This window comes from Colletotrichum karsti (assembly GCF_011947395.1).
Source record: "Colletotrichum karsti strain CkLH20 chromosome Unknown Scaffold14, whole genome shotgun sequence".
NCBI classification, from domain to species: domain Eukaryota; kingdom Fungi; phylum Ascomycota; class Sordariomycetes; order Glomerellales; family Glomerellaceae; genus Colletotrichum; species Colletotrichum karsti.
Window position 1 is genome coordinate 881,848 of NW_024065914.1, and position 27,551 is coordinate 909,398.

General features: G+C 53.4%; 7 protein-coding genes across 7 annotated transcripts; 5 read left to right on the forward strand and 2 right to left on the reverse strand.

The window, feature by feature from the left end:
* Positions 1-389: 389 nt before the first annotated feature.
* On the forward strand, positions 390-7,190 carry CkaCkLH20_05200 (FAD binding domain-containing protein; the record flags this gene model as incomplete). The annotated part of the gene is made up of 8 exons (XM_038887919.1): positions 390-563; positions 616-1,036; positions 1,092-1,425; positions 3,363-3,412; positions 3,598-4,323; positions 5,523-5,623; positions 5,680-6,611; positions 6,680-7,190. 8 exons carry the CDS (start codon positions 390-392, stop codon positions 7,188-7,190), a joined length of 3,249 nt encoding a protein of 1,082 aa, XP_038746961.1.
* Positions 7,191-9,610: 2,420 nt separating this feature from the next.
* Positions 9,611-10,633, forward strand: CkaCkLH20_05201 (F-box domain-containing protein; the record flags this gene model as incomplete). The annotated part of the gene is made up of 1 exon (XM_038887920.1): positions 9,611-10,633. The coding sequence occupies one exon, from the start codon at positions 9,611-9,613 to the stop codon at positions 10,631-10,633; it is 1,023 nt and encodes a 340-aa protein (XP_038746962.1).
* Positions 10,634-11,326: 693 nt separating this feature from the next.
* Positions 11,327-12,461, reverse strand: CkaCkLH20_05202 (uncharacterized protein; the record flags this gene model as incomplete). Its single annotated transcript, XM_038887921.1, has 2 exons — positions 11,327-12,224; positions 12,283-12,461. 2 exons carry the CDS (start codon positions 12,459-12,461, stop codon positions 11,327-11,329), a joined length of 1,077 nt encoding a protein of 358 aa, XP_038746963.1.
* A 3,342-nt stretch (positions 12,462-15,803) lies between these two features.
* On the forward strand, positions 15,804-19,888 carry CkaCkLH20_05203 (monoamine oxidase n; the record flags this gene model as incomplete). The annotated part of the gene is made up of 5 exons (XM_038887922.1): positions 15,804-15,841; positions 15,901-16,166; positions 16,221-16,344; positions 16,397-17,648; positions 18,497-19,888. 5 exons carry the CDS (start codon positions 15,804-15,806, stop codon positions 19,886-19,888), a joined length of 3,072 nt encoding a protein of 1,023 aa, XP_038746964.1.
* Positions 19,889-21,196: 1,308 nt separating this feature from the next.
* On the forward strand, positions 21,197-22,701 carry CkaCkLH20_05204 (histone-lysine n-methyltransferase; the record flags this gene model as incomplete). The annotated part of the gene is made up of 2 exons (XM_038887923.1): positions 21,197-21,720; positions 21,777-22,701. The coding sequence occupies 2 exons, from the start codon at positions 21,197-21,199 to the stop codon at positions 22,699-22,701; spliced, it is 1,449 nt and encodes a 482-aa protein (XP_038746965.1).
* A 266-nt stretch (positions 22,702-22,967) lies between these two features.
* Positions 22,968-23,701, reverse strand: CkaCkLH20_05205 (autophagy protein 16; the record flags this gene model as incomplete). The annotated part of the gene is made up of 3 exons (XM_038887924.1): positions 22,968-23,123; positions 23,180-23,535; positions 23,617-23,701. The coding sequence occupies 3 exons, from the start codon at positions 23,699-23,701 to the stop codon at positions 22,968-22,970; spliced, it is 597 nt and encodes a 198-aa protein (XP_038746966.1).
* A 609-nt stretch (positions 23,702-24,310) lies between these two features.
* On the forward strand, positions 24,311-27,146 carry CkaCkLH20_05206 (uncharacterized protein; the record flags this gene model as incomplete). Its single annotated transcript, XM_038887925.1, has 4 exons — positions 24,311-25,352; positions 25,408-26,650; positions 26,740-26,821; positions 26,895-27,146. The coding sequence occupies 4 exons, from the start codon at positions 24,311-24,313 to the stop codon at positions 27,144-27,146; spliced, it is 2,619 nt and encodes an 872-aa protein (XP_038746967.1).
* Between the last annotated feature and the right edge of the window lie 405 nt (positions 27,147-27,551).

Sequence of the window (27,551 nt, forward strand, 5' to 3'; positions counted from 1 at the left end):
TCCACCCGCCGGGGCGTCCGAGCGGGACCGGCACCGATTCATCGACTCGGATCCCCTTTATTTGCACCGCAACACCAGTAATCAGTCTTTCTGACCAAGAATCCCGCCCGTTCTCGTCCCATTGATTCATAAGCTCTGGTCGATAAACGCTTCGCATCTGCCCCGTTCACATCAACTGACTCGTCTCAACTGCTCGTGACGTTCAACATCGTTGCCTGCAGCAGACTGACGGAGAACCCAGGATGAGCATAACGTGATGGTTGTGGCTATAAAAGCAACTTCTGCTCATGTCTAGCAACTATCGAACCACTGCAACTTACGCATTTGAGCTTCCAACGTCAAGTCAACATCAATATTTCCGCCTCTTCTTTGCACTCATTCGTTCCAAAATGTCGAAGCTTTTGACCGTTTTTGGTGCCACCGGCAATCAGGGTGGCTCTGTTGTAAGGACTGTTCTAGCCGACGCTATTCTCTCGAAACAGTTCAAGATCAGGGGCATCAGCCGCGATGCTTCCAAACCCGCAGCTCAGGCTTTGATTGCCAAGGGCGTTGAGGTTGTTGCAGTATGTACTTTGTCCTCCAATGACTGGTGAGCGCTAGACTGACATTTACGAGGCCGACATGACGTCCAAGTCCTCCTTGGCTGAAGCCATCAAGGGATCCGACACCGTCTTTCTCGTCACGACCCCCGACTTTATGGCAGGCGGAGGCACCCAGGAGCAGCTCCACGGCAAAAACGTCGCCGATGTTGCCGCTGAGGCTGGGGTCAACCACCTCATCTACTCCTCCCTTCTTCACGTCACAAACACCACCAATGGTCGTCTCAAGCACGTCGTGCACTTCGACGACAAGGCCGAAGTCGAGCAGTACATCCGCTCGAAGGGTATCCCGTCCACCTTCGTCCTGCCCGGATACTTCATGAGCAACTTCACGGCCCTGCAAATGATCCGCAAGGGTGATGATGGAGTCTACACCCTGTCGTACCCCGTTAGCGACCAGGCCAGGTTCCCTCTGATTGACACTGAATCCGACGTCGGTAAGTCGTTCTTGTGATTCGCTCGCGGAGGCGGCATGCTGATCAGTGCATGCAGGCAAATTTGTTGTTGCGGCCATTCGTAACAAGTCCACGGTGATTGGAAAGCAGGTTTTGGCGGCCGCGGAGTACTACACCCCGACGCGAATTGTTTCCGGGTTTCAGGAGGTGACTGGCAAGGCCGCTCGCTTCGTGCCCATCGATGCGGAGACGTACAAGAGTTTCCTGCCTGGACCCCTTGCTGATGAGATGTTGGAGAACCATCTCTTCATTGAGGAGCCTGGATACTACGCTGGGAAGGATCTGAAGGAGAGTCTGGACCTTCTTGCAGGAGTTGGACTCAAGGCCACGTCTTGGAAGGAATTCTTGGAGGCGAACAAGTCGGCTTTCCAGTGAGAGACACACCTAATTCCGGCCGATGACTTCCCGTTGAAAAGCAGAGCTGTCGATCAGAGGGCTCCAAGATTGAATCAAACAAAACTTTGGGCCGTTGAGGTGAGGCTGGGTCACCCTTGACCAATATTCCACGACGCGGAGTAGGTAGAAAGGTGTAGATCTTCACGCGGTCATCATTGAAATGAAACTTTTGTAACATTAAACCATTCAGGGAAGGATAACGCGTTGAACTCGTTCCAAGGGTGGCTGCTAAGTGACAAAGTGTCGCCCCCTTACAACTCAGGCCCAGTCCCTGCCACCAGCTTCCGCAGAAACTTCCCATGCTCCAATACACATTGCCACACTAGCAAAATGTGTCTCTTCTTGACTACTGACCATAGGTTGGCATGTACGCCAAGAGTGGCTTCAACGGCGGCCATGAAAACTCGCTTCCAAGTCACATCGCCGGCGTCATTGCGCATCGGAACGCCGCGGAACACGGTCCCACTACACCAGAATCAACGGTGTTTTGAAAGCAGCTAAGCCCTACAAGGTTTTACGAGGCGAAAAGCGAGACGTTGAGTCAACTCAAAGGTTAAAATGTGCTGTCCCAGCTGCGTGGGACCTTGCCCTGCAGCTCAACTCTTGATAGCTCGAATAGATCAGCCCTATAGCCAAGATAGCGTCCCATCACTTACGTGGCTTTAGGCAGAGACATAACATCGGGCAAGGATTTCATCATGAGATATCACTTGCAGCTGGAGGCAAAAGTCCGGCCCAAATTTCGCCGTGGCCAAGACACGTTCGTATGCATGGAGCGTATAGCTTGTGCGTATACACACATGGAGGATTGCACCATCAACTTAATGGAAGCGGGTCTCATTGGCATGGCCAATTCCAAGGCGCGTTCTCCCTGTCACAGGTAAAGGCATTTCGGTCTCTGCCTATAGCGACATGGAGGGGTACCGGAGATGAACACTGCTTGCGTCATCACTCTCCCACAAGAGAACATGACGAGCCGCTTATGCTGCTTGTATAGCCAGTGTGTATTTGTAATAATCAAAGAAATTTGATGACCTCTTCCTTGCCGGTGTCAATCATTCAGCGTTGTTATCGTCAGTTCTATGAGTGGCTGCCGAGCGCTGTCTCCTGGGTACCACTATCTCGGACTAACATAACACCAAAGATGTTTCCTCAAGGCCGTCAGAACTAGATAGAGGTGATGAAGGTAGAGTAGAAACGAGGAAATCAAAAATCACTTTCGAAGACCCGCACCACTAGATTCAAAGCCAGAGGCAAGGCTTTTCCCGGACGCTAGTGGGATCCAGCTTGATGGGTGGCTCATAACTCCAACGTCGTCCTGATGAGGTAGGGCTGACTCCAGCGAGGCAATTGACTTGTTAGAGGCCCAGTTTTTGAAGATCCCCTAACCAAATCTAGCCGTCATATCAACCCGTACTTGCAGTACTGAAATGGATTGTTTCCTATTTCAACTTTTCATGCGCAATAAATATAGGAAAGAAAGTGGTCGAGGGTTTTTTTCAACATAAATAGTGCTGATTCCTCCATTGTGCTCAGCTTCGGATACTAGTGTCCTTCATCCGAGGTGTCTACTAGTGCGAGACCTCGCAAAAGGCTCGGATCTGCAAATTACCCGAGGTTCCCACTTTATTAAGGTCGATTTCTCTACTTCTCTCGTTCATTGTCCGAGACAACTACGCCAACACTCCCTCTTCGTCATTTGCTCGCCATTTCTTCGCCATTTCCTCGCATTTTGCTCGCTGTTGGTAACACCAGATGCCCATGTCGTCAGAACATCCTCCTCGACGTGCGCACGCCAAGTCTCGAAACGGCTGCTCGAACTGCAAAAGACGGAAGGTCAAGGTATGCGAGTTGAGCTCTCAGATCAGACTGCTTAGACGGAAAACCCGGCCAAACTAACGTGATTTTCTAGTGCGGCGAGGAGCACCCGTCCTGCCGAAATTGCACAAGACGTCAAGAGGAGTGTAGTTATCCGGACGATCCAGTTGGCGTCTCGATTCAGGCTGCGAATGGCCCTACAACTTCAACAAGTCATTCTCCGACACGTTGTTCAAGTTGTGATCAGACGATAACTACCCTCCCGTTGTTAAGAGCGCTACCCTCGGATGATATCGGTGCTGGCGTTGCTGGCATAACAAACCTCACAGTCCTGGACCTCGAGCTTCTTCACCACTACACCGTATCGACCGCTCCCACGTTATCCGGCGACCCAGTTACACGTAACTACTTTCTTGTGGGCGTCCCGCAGCTGGGCTTCTCACATCCTTATGTGCTCTATTCTGTGCTAGCACTGGCGGCGTCGCACCTGGCACATTTTCGGCCAGAGTCGCGTCAGTACTATTACGCCCACTCGAAAGCTCGTCACAATATGGCCACTTCCATGGCCGCACCTCTCTTATCCAACATCTCAATAACCAACTTAATACCCATGCATTCCTTCAGCATCATGACCCTGTTCATTGCCTTCGCCAACCTGCGAGATGAGGAGGATGACTCCAACGAGTTTTTGCCCAGCTGGCTCCCTCTCTTCCGCGGCGTACGCACCGTACTGCAGTCAAATAACGGAGCCATATACACCTCGCCCATCTCGTACCTCTTCTACTCTGTCAAAGTCAACGAGATCTGGCAGACCAAGATTTCAGACGTTGAAGCCCTGGTTGACTTCCAGGGTTACATTGAAGAAAGCACCCCGGAAGACGACCCGACAAGAGAGCTCTTGCTCAATGCTTTCCAAGATCTCAGGCGAGCCCTTGTTGTGTACTATGGCGAGGACCTTGGCAACGAGGCCAAAGTCAAAGCGTTTTTCACCTGGTTGTACAAAATACCAGACGAATTCCTCGCTCTGCTAAGGAATAAAAACAACAAGGCACTCTGTATTTTGGCTTTCGTATGTGTGCCTCTTCATCGACTGGAGTTCCATTGGTGGTTTCAGGGCTGGGGGGTACACTTGATTGACCGCATTTACACAATTCTGGACGAGGTCCATCGTTTTTGGATAAGGTGGCCGATCCAGCAGATTGGATGGGTACCCAGACGCGAAGCGAGCCAAAGCCTGTATCATAGCACACCAGGAAGTACATGAGTTTTCATAACGAAATAAAGAACAAAATGACGATCAAAGCCCCTAAGAATGCTCTGAAAATACGTGTAATTGATCAGTATTTAGGAAGTGAACTCTCTATAAATACGTGTAAATAAGAAGAGGAAATACGTGTAATTGAAAAGCATTGATAAATGAAATCTCTATAAATACGTGTAAATGGGAAAAGCAAAATACGCGTAATTTTCAATGACAAGTAAGATCAGAATCCACGGATACATCCACGTCGCATTTTTAGTGAATTGAGTTTCTCAACTCCGTCATTATTTCCGCACGGGTGGCTTAAACATGCTTAAACAGGGAAGCTAAAGGATTCTGAAAGGGCTGAAATGCAGTGAGATGATGATTGAATCCTTCCGCAGTTAATGAAAGAACTATCATCGGACGCTTGACTGAAGTTGGAACTTATTGGCGGTGCTTGGAACGAAAGAGTTGACCAGTCGGCGTGCTTTGCGAGGTTATGCGGGATTATCCACATTATCGTCAGCTTGGCAAGAGAATTGAACCAATCAGCATGGCTTGCGAGGTAGCACGACGCAACACCAAAATGCTTTCCGAAGCCCACGAACACACCAGCCCCGTTCACTTTACCAAAGCTTCCCGAAGCACGAATCCAGCCGTTGTTCAATTTGCTGAACATGATGATAATACGGGGCTTCAACAGCTCAACGATTAGGTTGTTAAGTCGTTGCCTAACGATGGCAGTGCGCGCAAGCCTCGTGAGAATCCTCATGGCGATCCTCACTTGAAGCGATTTAGGGACGTAAGGAATGAGAATACTGGCTTGGACTACTGAACGCCAGGTAGATTCAAATAGAGACGGTTTGCCGTGAGACTGTGAACAGAAGATTCATACAAGCCCCACAACAACAGATTTCCATCTTGATCAACTCTCACCCTTATCAACCCTTCTGCAAATCAGCAACTTTCGTATTCTTTGTGCGATGCTTGTTCCTCAACTTCGGAACTCAGCCGGTACGGCTGCCATGCTACTCTCGATGCTACTGGCAGATGGTGTGCAAGGACAACCACTCAACAACACCCAAGGTGTCACACTCACCGGCTTCCCACCAGTATGCAGCCAATACCTTACCGATCACCCTTGCATTATTTCTAACACCCACTCCAGTGTGACGCTCTGATAACTGCCAACCTATCCCACGCCGTATACCTCCCTGCTTCCCCCCGCTACAACGAGTTGGTTGAGACCTACTGGTCTCTCAACTCCCGCAGACGTCCTTGGTGCTTCGTTCTCCCGGGCAACACCGACGAAGTCTCTCAAACCATCAACGCCCTCCGTGATGCTGGCGATGGCGCAGGAGACTGGCATATCGCCATCCGAAGCGGTGCTCACTCGACCGATAACTCGAACAACATCGTCGAGGGTATCACCATCGACTTGTCCCAACTGAACGCCACGGTCTACAACGAGAAGACCACACATGCGAGCGTTGGTACCGGAGCAAGATGGTTGAGTGTCTTTTCCGAACTTGAAACTCACGGGCGATTTGCGACGGGCGGAAGAGAAGGCGCCGTCGGCGTCGGCGGTTTCCTCCTCGGCGGCGGTGTTTCGTGGTACTCGCAGCGGACCGGCTTCGGCTGTGACAGCGTCGTCAACTACGAGGTTGTGTTGGCCAGCGGCGACGTCATCAACGCGAACGCGACTGTTAACTCGGACTTATACCGTGCTCTGAAGGGAGGTGGCAATAACTTTGGAGTCGTGACGAGGTTCGACATCGAGACGTTCCCCTTCACGAACGTGACCCTCGAAACCAGATCCATCAGCGGAGAGTACGCAAACGAGGTAGCTGACGCGATTGCCGACTTCCCGAATCATGACCAGTCCCTGGCCGATAATGCGTTCATTGGCATGCTCTCTTACAGCCCGAAGAGCGAGGTTAAGGGCATCAACTTCCAGGTCACCAACATCAACACGCTGGGCCGCTCCAACACCACAGCCTACGACGCCATCAACCGCATCCCGACCTTGGCACCAAGCACAAAGGCCACGATTTCACCTATTGTCGCTGCCAACTCTTCCTCGGTGGCTGCAGCTACGAGGTAAGTCTCGTCAACAATGCCTTCCAACCATACAAGAACTCAAGATGACTGATCATTTCTGCCTTTAGGAACGTTGGAGCAGGCTCGATGATGATCGCCACCGACGCGCGAGTTGTGCGCTACGCCATCGAACAGCACGCCGCCCTCGTTGAATCCCTTAACGCCACCCTCGGAGCACAAAACTTCTCGACGCTGATGGATTTCCAGCCCCATCCCGCCTACATCGCCGAGATCGGCGCGCAAAAGGGAGGCAACGTGCTTGGTCTCGATCAATCCCCCAAGAACAGGCTCATGATGGTCTCAGCCATTACTTTGTACAGCGATAAGACCGAGGAGGACTACCCGGCGGCGTTCCAACTGTTGGCTGCTATGAAGGAGAGGATCCTGGCATTCTCGAGATCGGTCGGAAAGGGCGAGGAGTTCAAGTACATGAACTACGGCGACGCGATCCAGGATGTGCTCGGCAGCTACGGCCCGGAGAATGTCGACCGCATCAGGTGCGCGGCGAAGAAGTACGACCCCGAGGGCTTCTTCCAACACAGGGTCCCGGGTGGCTTCAAGATTGACAGAGTTGCTTGAAGTCGGCGTATCCATCAATCGTCTCGATCGTGCAGACAGCTCTAGATCTCTCGGAAAGATCTTATGCTAAAATATCTTTCACTTGCATACTTACCGCACTTCACACTTCACTTTTATTTCCACTCCACTTACCTACACTGTTTGATCGGTAATTTACCGGTGGCCGTCAATTGCCTTGGACCCGGATGAACTGGCGTTGAACAGCGACAGAAACAACATTCATAGACTCATAGCTTCCATTCTGCAATCTTCATGTTCTCATTCCAATAGACTTTTGATTTTTTTTTTCACTTTAGAAATAGTTCCAATCATCACATATCAGTAGCCTCCAAACATGACGTCTGATGCACGATCAATCATGACGCCACTCAACGTCCGAACTCCTTTTGATATACCACCTGCATCGTGATACGACCACATACAACCTTTCCACGAGTGGCTTGGGACGTCAAGCAGCCTCCCGAAGCCAGTCTTCTCTTCCATCTCGGGCCCTTAATCAACAATTTCCGAAAAGCTGCTAATTTTACGCGCGAAGCAAGAATCTCAGACGTGGCGGATTGGAAAAAGCAAGCCTCGCGAAGCACGCTATCCCGGCTTTAGCGCTCAACACGACCGTTGCCTACACGGAGAGACGCGAGCCATCTCCAATTCGGTCTAGCAACCCGTTCAGCTAAGAATCCTTGGCGTCCACAGATGCGAGTTTGCGGACTGTTATCCCAATCGTGAAACGCCATCGCTCATCCCGGCGTGTCTTGACCTACATTCTACCCCTGCCCGCAGGGCTGTGAGATGAACCATCGAGCCCGCCACCCGAGATCCTGAGTGACACTTATACCCAGCCCATGCACCCCATGTCTCTTTGGGACCGGTTTCGGTCTTCTCCCTCTTCTTCAACGGCAGTATTGTTATTTGTATCTCGATAAGCAGGCTTTTGTGTCTGTCTTCTAAACACCCTTCCAGAGCACGAAGTCCAACTACCCGAGTAAACGATCCGGGACGAATTAGACACCGACATGGTTACCCTCAGGCGGCTCGGAGTCGCCTGCTTCGCAGGCATCGTCGCGGCACAATGCTACATGCCAAACGGCACCGACCGGCAAAGCGTATCCGACATTGGCAAGAACACCTACAAGCCTTGCGAGAGCAGCACGAACGGGCACAGCATGTGCTGCAACACATTCACGGGCGACACGTGCCGAGACGGGCTCTGCTGGAATCAGGGCGCGAGAGTACTTTGGCGGGAAAGCTGCACCGATCCGACGTGGCAATCGCCAAAATGCCTCAAGTTGTGTATTGACAGCAAGCTGAGTAAGTGGCACTCTCTCATTCTTGATCTACAGACTCGTCGAGTGAGCTCGAGCTGACCACGACGTCTATGTAGAGGTATCTCCCAATACGACACAGGCGCAGACCGATATGCCGGTAACCCAATGCTCTGACGGTTCGTATTGTTGCGGGAACACGGATCCTGCCCGGAAATGCTGCGAGTCTGGTCAAGGTGTAAAAATCGTCAACGGCCAAGTTGTCGCGCCGTCGTCGTCCACATCTACATCGTCCACAAGCACAGCTAGCACAACGAGCTCAACGGATACCTCAACGAGCGCCGGCTCAACAGAATCCACACCCAACACGAATGGCAATCGATCTGCAGTAATAGGCGGTGCGGTCGGCGGAACACTGGGCGCTTTGGCGCTGATAGGGGGCGTACTAGGGTTTTGGATGTTTAGAAGAAGGCAGAGGGGGAGATTCTCGCCGGTCCAGGCTATGGCAGGAAATACGGCGCGGCGAGATACTCTCAGTGGCGGTGGAGAAGGGACTTATTTCAAAGAACTGTCTGCGGATCAGCAACGCTTCGAGTTGTACGGGGGAACACCACCAATAACGCCATCTCGATAGGTTACAAACATGACAACACACGTTGAAGAGGGGATCTTACAGACGCGAGGCTTCATGTGACCGACTGTGACCGTGTTTAACGTTAATATTTCCCGGAAACGCAAGTCCTCGTCATTTCGAGGCATATTATCAATTGAACACAAAGTCGAACTGTTTGCGATTGAGCCGGCGACTCGCACCTCGGCAAATCGTGCTGGCAAACCCGAAGACGCGGGAAAGCCTGTCACGGCGAGCGCCAATTCCAGACACATCTGTCTCGTAGCATTGAATGTCGTTGACATAAAACACCACGTCATATGCACGCTTCAATCAATGTCTTGCAGGCTTAGTCATCTGGGCTGGATGAAAGTACACGGTTCTTCTTTGCTGGAAGAGGGGGAGATCTGATGGCGTACGAACCCCGCGCGAGCCGACGTGAGCCAAGTGGATCTCCTCATCTTCATTACACCTGACCAGGACCCGTCATCATCAAACTTCATTCACTGTGCGATAGCGCGATGTCTTCAAAGCAATCTAGACGCCATATGGAGGCGGCCCTCGCCATCCCTGAGCTCCTCGAGTCCATCCTGATCCACCTTGACATGACCACCCTTCTTGTCTCTGCACAGCGCGTGAGTAAAGCCTGGAAAGCACTCATAGACGCTTCCCCGGCTGTCCAACAAGCCCTATTCTTCAAACCGGTGGCTGCTGAATCGTCGCAAGACTCGAGCGGCGATGTCGAAAAGGCCTCCGCGACTGGGCAGCAAGATGACAAGGAGGCCAAAACCAATATCAAAAGCTCTCGTCCTGTGATCAACCCACTCCTAGCCAAAAAGTTCAACAAGTGCTTCTTCGATCGCGGGCAGACCTATTCCCTCCATCGCCGGGCCAACTCGTTCTATGAGCTTCCCTGGTCGCGTCGACCCGTCCAGACGACTCAAGAAATCTGGGGAGGATGGAGCCAGGTCAGACCGGCTGAGCTCAGCGCCGAGGAGAAGCTCGAAGAAGGACAGCTTCGACGACGGTTTACTCGTCGTGGGGCTAGCTGGCGAAGAATGCTAGTCTCGCAACCTCCGCCGCCGTCCTTGGGATACATGAAGTTCGACATATCAGACCTCCCACCCGAGGGTCAGAAAGTGGCGAGCGCGTCTCTGAAGCCCGGGTCGGACTCGCCTTTTGTTGAGTTGCGTATGGGAGATCTGTATGACATTGTGCAACACAACGCCGGCCACCACGGGCGCCATACCCTCTGGTTCCGGGTTCTTTGGGGGAAGCCCACAAGCCCGTTTGCCATCACCCGCGTGAAGGAGACGTTCGAGAAGCTGATGGAAGAGACGCACGTCGTGGTGGAGTTTATGCATGCCGACGACAACTCGCTCCCGAACCACCCCAAAGACCCGGTTTCCGAGAGCGCTTTCGATGCCGCGTTCAAATGCGACGAGCACCGCAATCTGGAGTTCGAGCCCAAAGAAGTGTTGGCTTATCCATCAGAGTTTCCCAACTTCGACGGACGGTTTGTCGTCTGGCATTGGCGCTTGCTTGATCATGAGAGAGTGCCTCGACAGTAGACTGTAGGCAAGAGACTTTCGGAAGCGTACTTTTGCAGATTTACGGTGTCTTAAGTACGACATGTTTATTTTTATTTGACTTAGGTCGCATGAGCGCAATGTTCAGTTGGACTGAAGAAGCTACTATGTGTAGGGATATTGGCATGGTATACGTGACAGCATATACGGTGGCGTTTGGACGAAGCATTCATTTGATCTTGGAGCAACATGTATTAAGGCTGTGAAATATCATCCTACTATTCTCAGGGCTGTTCAGTTTCAATAAATTACAAGCATTCCTTCCAACTCTTGCCAGGTAGATGCAACTTTCATTGCGAAGTCTAAGTAATGTAAGTAGTCAGTCTTTTATATCGAGCCTCAACTTACGGCAGCTTTGCAATAAGTAGGGTGTTTCAGGGATGGGTAGAGATGCATGTATTTGTTTGGATGTCAGAATGGGGCATGCGTGGTTCACCTTGCGCATTCCACTGCAGAATTCTAGGTCGTTAGAAGAATGTGATGGCAGGATCGAAGCAGGATTTCCTGTCGTCTTGATAGTAAATCGGGTACCTCCAAAGAATAACATCGTGGCAATTTTGAAGGACATATAAGCCGTCAACTATGTGTGACACCTCTGACTTTAAAAACCTCCAAGTCGAGCCCTCATCCGAACACAGAGCTTGCACGCCGGATGCCGTCTTTACCTATGTGTAATCACCCCCAGATCTCGTTTTGCCAGGCAGGCCACGCAGGAGCAGGGCTTGCATCTCCCGAACAGTTCGAGTACAACACAGGATTATCGACAACAACGCCCTCTGGCAGGTCGATGATGAGAACATAATCGGGATAGAGGCCGACACTGAAACTCCCGGGGCCCTTGCCGTTGGCCCAGAAGATGCGGAAGGGGATGTACTCCTCGACCGTCTCAAAGTAGATAAAAGTGCTGTATGGAAACGTATTACGACCCTCTTGCGCCCTGATGTCGGCGTTTCCGGCGTTGAACCCGGACTTGGCCTTGTCGCCGACCCACACAAACATGACATCCTCGGGTTCGTTGATGTAGAGCTCGTAGGAGCCAGGGTAGGAGGCTTTGATGTAGCCGCGGTGAACAACGATGTTGCATCTGAAGTTCGAGCCCGCAGGACCTTTGACTCCGTTGTAGTTGATGGGCTGGGTGTCGTCTTGTTGAGAGTATCTGGGGGACTGAGCGAGGCCGGTTCCGACCGGGACGCGGCCTTGTACGAACTTTTTGAGGTTGTATTCTTCTGCTTCAACATATGGATACTCCTTTTGCAGCACGTTCCGGCACAAGCTTGACTTTTCGTCGAGGACGTGGAGGGCGAACTCCGCTCCGGCTATGCAGGAGGCTGAAGCGGAAGCGGTGGCGGAGGTGAGGCTGGTGGGAGTAACACTCGTAGGTGCCGTGACCGTGATGGTTGTAGCCTTGATGCCGTCGAAACACTGGCAAGCTGACCAATAGGCGGTCACATCGGGACAGGCGCTGGCGTAGGCAGGCTTGATGCCGGTTATGGTTGGCACCGCGGATTCTTGACGTGGGGCGTGGACGTTTCTTCCCTTGACAGTGGGCGGAAGTGAAGGTGTAGCAATAGGTCTGGAAATAATGTTAGCTTTTATATCGTTCGCACGATACTAGTTGGATCTCGCCTTACCCAGCCGCCACTGTGACATAGGTAGTCACGAAGGCTCCGCATTGCGACGACCTGAAAGCGATCGAGGGTTCCTTTTTGGCTGTGCCTGCAACTTGACGGCCGCAGTTGTTGTTACAGACTGCCGCGGAGGCCACCCCGGAAAGGGACCAGATTAGGTTGAAGACCGAGAGCCTCTTCATAGCTGAAAGATGAATGGGATGTGCTTATTAGATGACTGTTGTGTGAGTTGATGGTCGAACGCATGGGGAGAGATATCCCGGGCAGTCTTTCCCTCTTAAATAGTTTGAGTTCTGTTGAAGTCAGAATCAGCTTTTGAGTCCACGATGAATCAACTGAAGCTGGCTGGTGTCCCAGACAGACTGATCGTTAGATCTCAGGGCGCTGTCTTAGCAGCAATTTCCACATAGGTGGCCATAGAATCTCTGGCATGCAGAGGGACGTCCCCGCAACGTGGACAAGATCTTCAGCTTCGCTAAAGTAAGGGAGGCTCCGAACCCCGTGCAAGACATTGATCTGGATTTATTTCTCACCCGTTTATCCCTGCGCAAGCCACATCGACCAAAGCATGGAGAAGCTTACCCCATAAGACCATCGCAAGACAGCACGTCCACGATCTTAATATTGATTGTGGCTGGAGGCTGGCGTAGCTAGGGACTCTCAAGCATTCACTTGAATGAGCTTTATCAACTTTTCTCATCGTGTCATGATGAGTGTTAGTGAGACAGATTCACTCCATGATTTATGCCCCAAGTCTCAAATCGGAGTGCCCGACCCGGTCAGCTACTTGGCTCTAAGCCCTGTACTTGCCGTGAATCCAACAGCTGGAGGCCAAGCCTTCTGGAATTGTAGCAACTCGGCAATGATTGCCGGTCACGAACCAGCTTTTAACTGCGCCCATGATCGCAACTCAAGAGTCAAGGCATACCTTGCAAGATGAAGGGGTGTTTCAAGTCTGTAAACTCACCAAAGTACCTTATTTTCATCACGTTACGCGTGAATAGTCGGAAATACAGCTACACCAGCCGCGATGTTGATTCTCACGTAGAGTCTATTCGTCAGGACTGAAACAACTTCTCAAAGCAGCGCCTCATAACTCAAGTCGCCGATACTCTCCATCGCGGATTCATCTCCACAAGAGGCCCTCCATAGAAGCTGCGCCAGTCGACAAGACCGAAAATGCTCCAAGAAGTCATCTCGCGTATATATTTCGTCCTTGGGTATCCTCGAATGCTTATCTCTCATTTGTTGGTACCTGAGTACCCATATTGAAGTCGGCGGCGTGTTGAGCTGACAACCAGCACATGACATCCCGTTCTCGACTTTGCCGGTTGTCTTATCGTAAGAAGGAAGCGCGCATGATGCTGCAAAGTTCAAAGTTTCGTTGAGACATAAGTTAATCGGGTGTGGCTGAGTTGTTGCGACCAGCTCGGCGTGATGAAGAGAGACGATCCGAGCCCGCGACCTGTGAGCAGAGCTCTCCATTGTATATGTTCCAGGCAGGATCTTGAACGACCTCAGGTGTGTGATCCCGGTCTTATTCAAGCAAAAGTGCTTCCTAGCAAATGCGAGAGTTTGTACTTGGGCTTCAGGTGCCTCCCGTAGGCAGTGAAAACAGCACCGCTGCCATGTCAGAAGGGATATCACCCCGCCGAATACACCGCAAAAGGCGCAGGCCTTTGTGCAAAGTGCGTCGTAGAATTCAAGAAGAGAGGTGTCCATAGCGAGTCTCGTTCGTAACAAGGCGCAGAAGAGGTTTAGCCCGTGCAACAACATGAGTGAATATTGCTTGAGACTGTCCACCATCTGTCTTGACGTGGTGTTTGCTTGTCGAAATTTAAATAAAGAGTGTATGTCCAGATGTAACAGCAAGTCCTGCAGAATCTCGAGAGGTAGCCGATCGAGCGAGCCGAGTCCCGTATTCGACATCCGTGGAAAGGGCGTCGCTATCGACTCGCGAATTGATAGGTGCTCGCGTGGCGAGAACCATATCACGGAGCGATCGTGGTCTTTGCGATGATGGGCGGTGGCTCGAACAATCGCGTCAGTGTCCCCAGGGCGGAACCGGTATTTGGGGAAGGAAGGAATTCTCCATCTCCAACGCATACCTTCAGCCATCGTCGCTGCTTGCGTTCCGCTCTGAGTGAATGCTTCAGGTCTTAGCGGGTGATGGATAACCACACAGGAGCGGGATTATGGCTTGACTTCCGGCGGTGTAGGTGCAGTCGTACGAGGTTTCGAATAAGTTTTGGCCCAGATCCGTAATTTGATGAGCAGCCTTATCCAGGCGTTGCCAGGCTTCGTTTGCTTTTGGATGCATCGCTTGGATTTCAAAAGAGAAGTCATTGGAAGAGGGAGTTCGGAAACTGCTGACTACGTAGGTACACTCGAGCGGTTCTACCGGTTGTTACCGCCTGTAATTTCCGTAGCTGTTAGGTAATGTTGGTGCGTCTCGATTGAGCTCACCGAACCCGCTTTCACGGTGAACAACTTCTCGAGTGTGGTGATGATCTTGTTGGCTCAGGTAAGACGCTTTTTACGACGAATTCTGCCATAGTCGTTTATAGGTGGCCGTTGCCTGCCGGTAAGAGGCAGAAGATCGTCACCTGAAGTCCCGGTATGGTAGGTGACGCATCGAGATGCATGCCAAGTTCGTAAGGTGTGTCGCAGTGCCAGCTTACTGCAGGAAATATTGCCTTCGTCGTGGGAAACACAAGGCTGCGTGAGAAGGCAGTTTCTCGGACTAAAACGCCGTTAGTTCTTCTGCAATTTCAAAATCCGTTGGGCCAGGTCATGCTTGTCTCTGGTACGGCTTGCTCATCGATCTCATGTTCGCCCACACGTCACAGTCTCTACCACCAGACAGACCCATTGCAATATAGAAGATCATCGAGAAGACAACGAAGATCTACGACGCAACTGCTTAAAAGAAGACGAATTATCCAAGGTCAGCAGTCTTCACTCTTCATCAAAGCGTACGTCTGTAGAATACGTCTAGCAAGAGCTGATGCACTAACCCTAGAATGAAGCCCGTTGGTGAAATGGCTGCTGAAAGCACGTCGCTTGGCATATGACTTGTCAGCGGAAACGTTTTCCAGGCTTCAAGTTGTCCATCTGCGCAAATGTCAGCCTGATCACACATAAAGCAGGCTCTGATTAACGTTACCGCACAGAATGATTACATGTAGAATAGTGTACTGCAGCCAAGCCTGCAAGACGAGACGCGGCGAGCAGCCATAAGCTCGCCTGACCTCGTAGAGGCGACGAGGCAAAGGCGGGGTCATGCCGACGAGTACGCATGCCTGGATCGTCTCGCACATAAAGGGCGGTCTTTTCTTTTCACCTAGGCTTCTGGTTCTATTGTATCGGAAAGCTCGAGATGGCCGCACACAGAAGTCCTTCTGCCATCAATGGCGACGGGTCATCTTCTACAACCCCTGGTTTTCCGTGCCTATCTGCCACATCTTTTCACCACGACGCGGTAACTCTCGATGACACGAGCGCGTCAAGTCGGAAACACCGCGATGCTCCGGGAACAAGCCCTGCAGTCGAATATTCAGCCGTTCCCAACGACGAAAAGCTCTCAGGGGAAATTCGTAGTCCCTTTTCAACCAAATTCAGAGACAGCACTGAGGTGAATGTCAACGAGACCGAGAACAACAGCCTGTTGTACCAGCCACTCAATAGACTCGCGACCTTGAAGCAGTGGGCATTTGAGTTGGTGACGCTTTTCATCTCTGTAGCTGCCTTCGTCTTCATGGTCATTCTCATGATGGCCGTTAATGAGAAGCCGCAACCAGCTTGGGCGTATGTTGTCAACATCAATACACTCGTTGCGATCTTCACCACACTCCTGAGAGCCGCAGTAGTACTGATAACAGCAGAAGGTACGTGTTTTTTCTTCTCCAATAAGAGAGCATGCAAGATACTGATGAAATTAGTCATGGGACAAGCCAAATGGTCGTGGATGGCGTCGCCGCGGCCGCTGCGTCATGTCAAGCGATTTGACGATGCCAGCAAAGGTGCTTGGGGGTCACTGAAATTCTTGCTGCACACTTGGAAGTCGTACGTCGTTTTTGAACTCATGAACAGAAGGGATTACTGAAAAATGCGACAGACCACCAACAGTACTGGGCGCGCTGATTGTCATTGCCTCCTATGCCATCGGACCCTTTTCCCAGCAAGCTGTCAAGACATATCCATGCCCGATTCAAGCCGAAGGCGTCGCTCGCATCTCAATTGCCGAACGAGTTGCAGGACTGGATTCCACCAGGGATCCCGGTTTTCTCAGTGGGGAGATGAGCTCCGTTGTCATCAACGGTTTGCTTTCTATGCTTCCCGACAGTTCTCAGCTTTTCGATTGCGATTCTGGCAACTGTACATTTGGGAGTATTTCAGGAGTCACACACTCGTCTGCGGGCGTTTGCAGCAAGTGCACCGACGTGAGGTCTGGATTGCTCGAATTCGACGACCGCGGCCCTACAGTGAACGGTAGATATCAGCCTGAATACCGCTTCCACAACAACTCCGATTTCGGTATCAACACCGCTGTTGAACCAATTTTATTCAACATGACAACGTCAACAACATATGCAACACCTTTTATGACGTCTTTCCTGACCCTCACAGCGGCAGGGTGCGTCGCCAAGGTCAACGAAAAAGGTCAGGCAAACCGATATTGCCAACATAAGTACGAAAACATGCCAAAACTCAGTTCTGACCTTGATATTGCGGCTGCGAACTGCACCTTCTATCCTTGTGTTCGCCATTATGAAGGAGCTATCACGAACGGAACTCTTCGCGAGCGTTTGATTTCAGATGAGCCAATGGCTTTTCGTGACAATTTACCGATTGAGGAGTTTTACGGGGAGTATGTCTCAATGATTCGACCTTGTATTCTCAACGGCGAGAGTTACGACCTTTCCAATATCACCAGCGTCTCTCGAGACGGCCTAAACTGGACCTCTTGGAGTTCAGGCGGAGTCTCCTACGAGGCTCCGCATCAATGCCTGAGAGTTTTGCCGGAGTTGGAATATGTTGGCATCACCAATTTCCTCGCGGATAATCTGAAAGGGTCTTGTCGACTCTTCGATTCATCCGAGCTCTGGTATTCACCCGATTCATTCGAAAAGAATTACACATCGATCAATACCATCGGAGGCATCAACAGCAAGGTCAAGTGCGAGACAGGCTGGTGGCTTAAAGCCCTCCATATGAGAGGAAACGCCACGTTTGAGGCCTTGGCAGCGGCGCATAACAATATGTCGATGGCCATTACCAACCGCATGCGTGCTAACGGACTGACTTTGTCAACGACAGAGACATCGCGCAGTTACAAGGAGGGAACTGTTAATCAAATGTCGATCTGCGTACGCCTGGATGGGTTGTGGCTGCTTTACCCTGGAGTCTTACTGGTACTGACTTCAGCCCTGCTCGTGACCGCATACATTCAAAGTTGCCAAGACAGGGAAAGACAGCCCGTGTGGAAGTCAGCGATCCTTCCTCTGCTGTTTTACAACATATCAAATGAACAGGATTCGGACGAAAGAAACAATAGCCCAGGCGCCAGCTCGTCGGTGCCTCTTTTGCAACTCACTGAACTCGAGTCACTCGCCGATAAAACAGTGGTTAGTTTCCGCAGTGGCGATGAAGGCGCAAGATTCGTTGTCGAGGAATAGTTTGTTGTAGTCTAGCGAGTTCCGCGAATCTAGGGTATGGGCATGGAGTGGGGTAGGTCGAACCACGTTGCGCACGGCGAACTTGGAGTCTGAAGATTCATCACGTAGCCGCGGACGCAGCCACATGACAACAGGTGGGCGGACTTGCTTCGGCTTCCGCGGCGGCGATGTGGCTAAACATTTCAAAAGAGCAAATTTCGAACAAGCACAGAATAGATTATCCATATCGCCCGTATGATGTAGCTTCTGCTTCTTTTTTCGTTGTCGTCCGATATTCCTCCAGTGTCTAAATATCTCGGTAGCCCGCGCCATCCGGAGTGTTGCCACAATGAGATTTAAACGAGTGTATGGTCACGAGGTATGATAAAAGGATAATGTCCTTCAAATAGCCATATGTTTTTCAAGTTTACCCAGCCTACAACCAAGCGTAAAGCAACAAAACACCCACCATACAATACTTTTCTTCATCAAAGCCAAATTCAACATCAACATCTATTATGTGTTCTCAAACCAAAGAAGGATACTCTTGGGATTTCCAGGCCAACGTCGTGAACACCGGCCTCCCCACTGCAGCCGTCAAGTCCGACAGCAACGATGTCCACCAATCCCATGACGTCATCGTCATCGGTGCCGGCTTCGCAGGCTTAACAGCCGCCCGAGACTTGAGCGTCCGAGGCCTGAGCGTGCTCCTTCTCGAAGCTCGGGATCGCATTGGCGGCCGTACATGGACGGCAAAAGGGCAGAACGACGATTACGAAATGGGCGGCGGCTGGGTCCACCAGTTACAACCTCACATATGGAGTGAGGTGAGCCGTTACGGCCTCACGGAGACCAAGGAAAGCTTTGGCAACAGTCCTGACAGCCTGTGCAATATCGATGGCAACGTACAAAGCATGCAAGATGCGGCGGCATCGGTGTTTCCTCTCGCAGAGGCTTTTTTCAATGTCGATGGCGACGGTGGTCGGATTGTCATGCCCCAGCCGACTCGTCCCCTGTACAATCGAGAAGCCATCGTCAAGTGGGATATTAGTGTCGAAGAGCGCCTGGGCCAGATGGATATCACGGAACACGACAAGGAGCTACTCAGAATGTGGATGGCGACCGCAGGCCTGACTGACGTATCCAGAATTGGTTTCCTGAGTCTTCTGCGGCTTTATGCTCTCTCGGGGTATGACTTCCAGCGATACCTCGAAGCCAACGGAACTTTCAAGATTCCCGGGGGAACCACGGCTCTCGCCGACATGATGTTCGCAGAGTTCAAGGGTGCGTCTTTGTTCAACCGCCATGTCACTTCTATCGCGTCCGAGTCGACCAGGGCAACAGTGAAGACCAAGGCTGGCGAGGAGTTCTCCGCGAGCCACGTTATCTGCACCGTACCAGTACATTGTCTTGCCGATATCGAATTCCTACCCCCGTTGCCTCCCTCGTTTACGTCGACCGTACATTACAATCTTGGCGGAAAGCTTCACATACACTCGCCAAACAGTGCTGCTAAGTTCTTTGGCGTCACTACTCCCTCCAAAACCGCCTGCTTTGGCTTTACGGAATCTGCTTCCAAAACCGGGGGCGTCAACATAGTTGCCTTCCAGAGCAGCCGTCTCGAAGCAGCCGACCGACCACCATTGACAATCCTCAGCGAGGCACTCGACAACTTGAAGCCCGGTTCGGTTGAACTAGGCAACATCAACGAGTATCTCTGGCACGACTGGCGCAGCGACCAATTCTCCAAAGGGGCCTGGCCTGTTTACCCGGCCAAGGCACTTTCAGGAACACTTGGTCACCTTATGGAGAACAGAATGGTGTCTGATACACTTACACTTGCTGGATCGGACTATGCGGACGGCTGGGTGGGTTACATGGACGGAGCCATTGAGCAGGGGCGTTGCGCTGCGCTGGCTATTGCGAACAAATTGTGCAAAAGTTCCAGTTAGGTGTGACGCGCGAAGAGACCTTAGAAGTGGGAGACTGAATATGAATATGTCATGGCGTGTTCCCGAGGTGTGACCTGGTACGGACAGGTAGTTGACTCCAGGAGCTCTGGAAAACACTGTCTCTTCCTGTCCATGATGCACTGAGGTCGTAGTTTTGAAGGGGGGCCAATGGAATTACAAGAGAAAGCAGGCGAGCTAGCTGAACTAGGTGTAGTTAAAAGTTAAACGAAGGACGATCAAGAGAATGCGATATCAGTTTCGGCGTAAAACTTGCAACTCAACAGCAGTAGACGGCCAAATTATTAAATTACCTCAGATCTTCGGTGAGCTGCAGTACATATCGCCCCATTCATACCCACTATTTCTCCAACTCACCTCCCCCGAATCATTCTCTATTGGCTAGAAAAAGCCGAGAATTTACCTGATTGGCTAGAGCTCCGCATCAGAAGTACTGATGAGACACATTGATTCGCGCGAGGAGTCATTAAAGAGAATAGTTACAATAAGACGCAGTCGAAATTTATCAGTGAGCCTTCAGACGGACAATAGGAACGTTTCTTTGAGCACAGAATATAGACTTACTCCTTTTTAAGTTGCTTACGCCGAAGCTTAGCGAAAGAGTTGCATTAAACCCACGACCTCTCTCGCATACCCACGGCGGGAATGATATGCTTCGGGTTGCGGGTGCAATTGCTTGCTGCAGCAGTAGCTGCTGCAATGCAACTTCCAGGTTTAGCCTTCAAGGCTGCATGGGGCGAGTCCAGCAAGAAAAGAAAGGGGCGGGACGGCCACTTCTGGCTGTTCTTGGTGTCTTAATAATCCAACTTCCAGGTTCTGGGTGGCCCTCCTCTCCTCCAGGTCTCCCGTTCCTGCCACCTTCCGCCGGGGAATTTCCGCGACTTTCGGGGTCCTGGGTCAGGAAGGCCCCAGATGCCATCTCCACTTTTTGAGCAGTCACGTCCCGGGCGCAGGTCCACGCCTCGCCTTTCTCCCGAAAAATCGCCTCGTGTCCCCCGTCTCGTCTCACTCAACTTCAACCTCTCCCTCCGTCCCGAATCCTCCACCGACCGACCCTGTCATGCCCTGAGGCTCATGACACCCGAACATAACCAGCCCTCCTAACGCCTTCACTCGTTACTTTGGCAATATTCCGGCACATCCCACTATCGCATTCATTTCTTCCCCCGCACCCGCGTAGCAGGCGGCGTCTGCGTCCTGAAGAGAGTCACGCGCCCAGCGCCTCTGTTACCTCCCGTACAGCTCCCACACCGACGACCGAGCACGAACAGCAAAAAGCCGAAAGTCACTATGCCGATCCTCGGCGGCAAGAAGTTTGCCCCCAAGTCGGTGATCCGCGTCGAGTCGCGTCCTAAGCTGATGGCGACCTCCGCGAAGGCCTCCCCGCGCGCCTCACCGAAACCGAGCGGGAGCAAGTCCCTCCTCTCCCGCACCAAGAGCGCTTCGCCCTACCCCTCCTCGTCGGACGAGAAGCGGACCAACGACCGCAAGCGCAAGGCCGGCAGTGCGGGGCCGGGGCCTTCCCAGCCCAAGTTCGATGACGACTCCGATGGCGACGAAGACGAGGATTTCCTCAAGGGCCTCGAGGCGCCTAAGCGCCTGCGTCTCGCTTCATGCGAATTTTCCGACGAAAATCGCACTCTTACCCGCCAAAGCGCCTTCAAGGAGGGGCTCAAACCATTGAGCAGGCTGATTCATGCCGCCCATATCACGAACGAAAAGTCTTGTCCCAAGGCTAAGCGTGTGCTCAAGGCAACTGAGAAGGATGATATCAGAGTCAAGCTGCAGTACCCTAGTATGTACGGCGCAGAGTCGTAAGTTGCGGGCGTTGCGTTAGTTTGTTACTGGATTTTACTAACGGGACTATCAGGTACGAGCTATTGTACGAAGATGGCAAAATCGATGCAGTTAAGGACATTCGGCAAGTGGTCGAGTGGGTTGCCAATGTGTACCTTACTGGGGAGCAGGCGCAGGAGTTTACCGACCCAGACACTGGCATTATCCGGCGGTTGAAAAAGGCGATAGGCAGGGACGACTTTGCAGGCTTCACAACAGCTCTGAAAGATGGAAACGAGCGGATCCGTGCATTGTCCGCCAACGGGACGATAAGAAAGAACTTGGATAAGATGCATGGACTGCCTAACGAACTAGCCAAGTTCATACTCGCCCAAGTCTACGACCGCACCGTTTCGCCAAACGTCGAAAAGCTGAAGCAGTACAAGAACGGCACGGATAACGTGTACGGCGAGCTACTGTTCCCATTCATTTCCGAGATTTTTGCAAAGACACGCTTAACTTCAGACCAAGTCTTCATTGACCTTGGCTCCGGGGTTGGTAACGTCGTGTTCCAAGCCGCGTTGCAAATCGGTTGCGAGAGCTGGGGTTGCGAGATGATGGACAACCCGTGCGACTTTGCTGAGGCTCAAGAGAAGGAGTTCGGCGCCCGTTGCAAGATGTGGGGCCTCCTCCCTGGCAGAGTCAACCTCGAGAGAGGCGACTTTACTAAGAATTCAAGGATACACGAGGTCCTTAAGCGCGCCGATGTCATCCTCGTCAACAACCAAGCCTTCACGCCCGAGCTCAACAGCAAGCTTGTCGACAAGTTTCTCGACCTGAAGAAGGGTTGCAAAGTCGTATCGCTCAAGTCGTTCGTCAACGACCAGGGCTCGCGAAACATGAACGACGTCGCCAACAACATCCTTGATGTGGAGCGTCATACATATTCCGAAGGAGGTTACGTCAGCTGGACGGATTCCGGTGGCTCCTATTGCATCTCTACAAAGAAGAATCAGTAAACACCGAGCATTGTATGATGTCCCACGGGGCTTGACTAGAAGGGGTTGGCATTTGCTGCGTGCATCAATGCATCTGTACATTCTTGGTGGGAAAAGCACAAATAACACTGGCCTAGGGTGGGGAAATAGCGTTGGGTTTGTTACCTGTAGATTCTTCTTTTTTTTGATACTCCCATAGAGCGAGAGCAGAGGCGCGTAGAAGGAGCATCGTGAAGGGCGTGAGAGCATGTGGTTTCCTTGGGTATAAACACAAAATAGTCGCATCATCAGCGCTCGTTTGCAAGGTTCATGGCGTCGGCTTCCTGGGCCATCCTCTTCATCCACCGATCGACGAGCTCCTTGTTCTCTGCCTTGACCTTGTCCCTCTCCTTTTCGGCCATGGCCACTTGGAGGTTCAACGTGATCATCTCGTCTTGGACGTTCTGTACCAAGTCAGCCACTGCTATGCGTCGTTGCGGCGAGTGACGCCGTGTATTACCTCGACCAGCTTCCTCTTCTCGCGCAGCTCGTGCTCGCGATCCTTCAATTTTGTCGCCAGGGCCGTCTTCTCGGCCGTCAGGTTCCTCACCTGCCGCGCATCGTCCTTGTTCTTCTTGCGCAGCACCTGCACCTCCTCCTCGGCCTTCTTCGCCCGGTCTTGCAGCGTCCCGTTCGACCGCAGCGCCTCGGCCAGGTTGAGCTGCAGCTGGTTCACGCTCGGGTCGGTGCTGATCGTGTCGATCGGCGCTGCTTTCTCGTTTGTCGTCCTCGTCTTCGCGTCGGCGGGCGCGATCTTGGATTTCAGGAGCTCCTTTTCGGCTTCGAGGGCGGCGACGCGGTCGGATAGTTGGGAACCTGGAGGGGTTGGAGGAGATGGTTAGATGCGACGTCTGTTGGGAGAAAAGGGAGGACGCAAGGGGTAGAAAGGGCGCCTACAGAGCTGAACGATCTCGAGGTTGACGGGGTTATTCCTCTCCTGCTCCCGGATGGAGGCTAGGTATTCCGAGCGCCAGTCGGGCATGTTGGTATTGGCGACGTTGAAGAATTCTGGGGGGAAGGGGAGGGGAGGGATGATATCGTCGTCGGGCGCATTTACTACGGTTGCAAACGGAGGCCACCCCTTTTTCCGGCACGATGGACAAACTAACAGGAGGAATTTTTCTTTTCTTTTTCTTTTTCGGCTTGGGAAAGAAAAAAAGCGGCTAAAACCTCTGGTCAAACGGCTGGGCGACGGACGGTCTGGTGCATGAGCTCTGCTTGCATTCCAACACGGCCAGACCAGTGTTCCCAGAGCGGCCTGAACTTGGGGGCAAGCAATGCGACAACCCGCCTGCTGATCTGAAGGGACGCGGGGCTCTGTCTTATCGATGTGAGCCCGTGGTTTGGTGAGTGGATTGCAATGACGCAGTTTGGCTTCGGATCCGGAGATTAGCCGCAGGTCCCCGGTGTTCAAACTGAGGCTCAGTTCGTGGCGCAAGCTCTGGGGTCCAGGTGCGTCCCGTCTCTGAGCTTTGGGCAACGACCTTAAGCTCCGGGGAGCTCTCATCAACGACACGTCCCATCTCATCACACACAAATCTCACCAACGCAACGAAATATTCAAAAACATCTCACCATCCCGCGGAGAGGACTGTTCCAACAGACACACAAAGCAGAAATTTCGGGCGCGGGAATCGGGTTCGAGGATGACATGATGGAGGTCTCCCACCCCTCAGCCGGATGGGACAACGTCGGCGACAAGTGGTACCGCAAAATCCAGCTCTACACCGAGGTCTTCGACCAGGACCTCGACCTCGACAACCACATCGTCGCCGGCGCACCCTACGCAGGCGCCCTCGCCCTCCTCAGGGACGACACCAAGATCCAGGCCTACCGCGCCAACAAAACCTCCACCGCGAAACCGGGCATCGACGTCTACTCCTACGCCGGCAAGCTCCTCCGCCACATCCCCTGGGACGCCAACGCCCCCGGCTCGGGCTCGGGCTCGGGCTCCGGCGGTCCCGCCGCCGCCGTCAAGGGCCTCGGCTGGGCCTGCGTCGCCGGCGGCGAGGAGCGCCTCCTCGTCGTCACGGCGGACGGCACCGTGAGGGTGTACGACCTGCAGGGCGAGTTCACGCAGTTCTCGCTCGGCCACGGCGCCGAGGAGCTCGGCGTCGTCGGGTGCCGGTTCTACGAGAACGGCATGGTCGCCCTCCTGGGGGGCAACAGCGCGTCGCTGGTGAGCGTGACGAGCTACGCGGAGCCCAGGCCGCGGCTCCTCGCCCGCCCGCCCGACGGCCTCGGCGAGATCCACAGCTGGGCCGTCGTCTCCCCGGACCACACGCTCTCGCGCTCCGTCGAGGTGCTGCTGAGCATCGGGGAGTCGGTGTACGTGGTCGACGCGGCTGAGTGCGAGGACCGGTTTTTAGATATTGGGCCGTTCAGCCACATCAGCGTGTCGCCCGACGGGAGGCTCGTTGCGCTGTATACCAAGACGGGCAAGGCGCACGTGATATCGAGCGATTTCCAGGAGCGGCTCATCGAGCACGACTCCGAGTCCAAGATCCCGCCGAAGTATGTGGAGTGGTGCGGCTCCGATGCGTTGATTGCGTGGGAGGACGAGGTGCACGTCATCGGTCCGGATAATGCGTCTGCGGAGTTCTTCTACGATGGGCGGGTGCATGTAATTTCAGGTAAAACTCGTCATGTTCGTTCTGGGTGCGAAGGGTCTTTCTAACAAACATGCAGAACACGACGGCGCGAGGCTCATCACAAACGACGTCTGCGACTTCCTCGAGCGCGTCCCCAGCGCGACCGAAGAAGTCTTCGGCACACGCGCCGAATCCTCGCCCGCCTCCATCCTCCTCGACGCCGTCGGCCAGCTGGAGCTGCAGTCCCCCAAAGCGGACGACTACATCCAGCTCATCCGCGCCAACCTCACCGAGGCCGTCGACACGTGCGTCAACGCCGCGGGCCGCGAGTACAGCGTGCACTGGCAGAAGCAGCTCCTCAAGGCCGCCTCGTTCGGCAAGTCCGTGCTGGACATCTACAACAGCGACGACTTCGTCGACATGTGCGAGATCCTCCGCGTCCTCAACGCAGCCCGCTTCTTCGAGGTCGGCCTCCCCCTCTCCTACGAACAGTACCAGCGCCTCACCCCCGAGGGCCTCATCAAGCGCCTCATCAACCGCCACGAGTACCTCCTCGCCCTCAAGATCGCGGGCTACCTGCGCCTCCCCACGGACCGCATCTACGTCCACTGGGCCTCCGCCAAGGTCCGCTCCGGCACCGAGGACGACGACACCATCTGCCGCCTCATCGTCGAGCGCCTCTCCGGCAAGCCGGGCATCTCCTTCGAGGAGATCGCCCGCGCCGCCTACGACGAGGGCCGCTCGCGCCTCGCCACCGAACTGCTCAACCACGAGCCCCGCGGCGGGCGCCAGGTGCCGCTGCTCCTCAGCATGGAGGAGGACGAGCTCGCGCTCGACAAGGCCATCGAGAGCGGCGACACGGACCTGATGTACAACGTCCTCCTCCAGCTCAAGAAGAAGCTCCCGCTGGCCGCCTTCTTCCGGGTCATCAACGCCAGGCCGACCGCCACAGCGCTCGTCGAGGCCTCGGCCGCGCGCGAGGGCGACAACGCCCTCCTCAAGGACCTGTACTACCAGGACGACCGGCGCGTCGACGGCGCGAGCGTCTTCCTCCGCGAGAGCCTCCGGCAGCCGGACGCGCGCACGGCGTCCGACAAGCTCGCGCTCGCGGCCAAGCTGCTCTCCGACTCGCGCGAGGCCTCGTTCGAGGTGCACGCGCTCAAGGAGGCGCAGACGCTGCTCCGGATGCAGGAGGCCTTCGACCGCGACCTGACGGACACCTTCACGGGCCTGAGCGTCAACGAGACCATGTTCAAGCTGATCCGGCTGGGCTATCACAAGCGGGCGAAGAACATCCAGAGCGAGTTCAAGGTGCCGGAGAAGGTTGCTTGGTGGATCAGGTCAGTTTTTCTACCCCTTGCCCCGTTATGTTTTGTGTGATAAGGTGCCAGGTTTGCTAACTTTCTGATTTTTGTTTCTGGTGGAACAGGTTACGGGCGTTAGTTGCGAAACGCGATTGGGCCGAGATTGAAGAGCTCGCTAAGACGAGGAGGAGTCCCATCGGATGGGAAGTGAGTTGACCCCCGGCCCCCATCATGTCACACGATATTACCTGAAGCAGCTGTACTGACGATAAATCACCAGCCGTTCTACAACCTCACGCTACAAGCGGGCAACCCGCGTCTGGCCGCGGTCTTCGTGCCAAAGTGCACGAATCTGGAGCCCGGCACGAGCATCACCATGTACGAGAAGTGCGGGATGCGGGTCAAGGCGGCGGAGGAGGCGGTCAAGCTCCGAGACGGCGAGGCGTGGACGAGGCTGCTGGAGGCGGCGGGGCGGAACACGACGGAGGGGCGAGAGATTGAGAAGCTCGGGGCGAACATCTTCAGGAGGTAAAGCGCGAGAACTTGCGAACGGGGAGGTTTGGGGTAAAGTTGAAGGTTGGGTGTCGAACGAGATCGGATGAAGCAGCAGGCGTTGAACCTTTTTTCCACTTTTGCTACAACAGACATAGGACGGCCGGAGGTGAACGCCGGTAGAATCACGGTGGTAATCTCGATATACATACGTAATCCGACTGATCGAAATAACGTGGTGAATGCTTTGTTCGTAATTCCTAAGGGGGCGTTGCATTGAGGCTGTAGGGGATGATCCGGGGTAAGCTGGGAATCTGAGGGGACGACCGGGGTCAACCGTGGACTGACTACGTTGCGTCCGACGTGGTGGTTCCCGTCAAAGTTTCTTCTGAGGTTATGCTAGAACACTCGGAGGGGATGCCAAGGACTCGCGATGGCGTCAAAA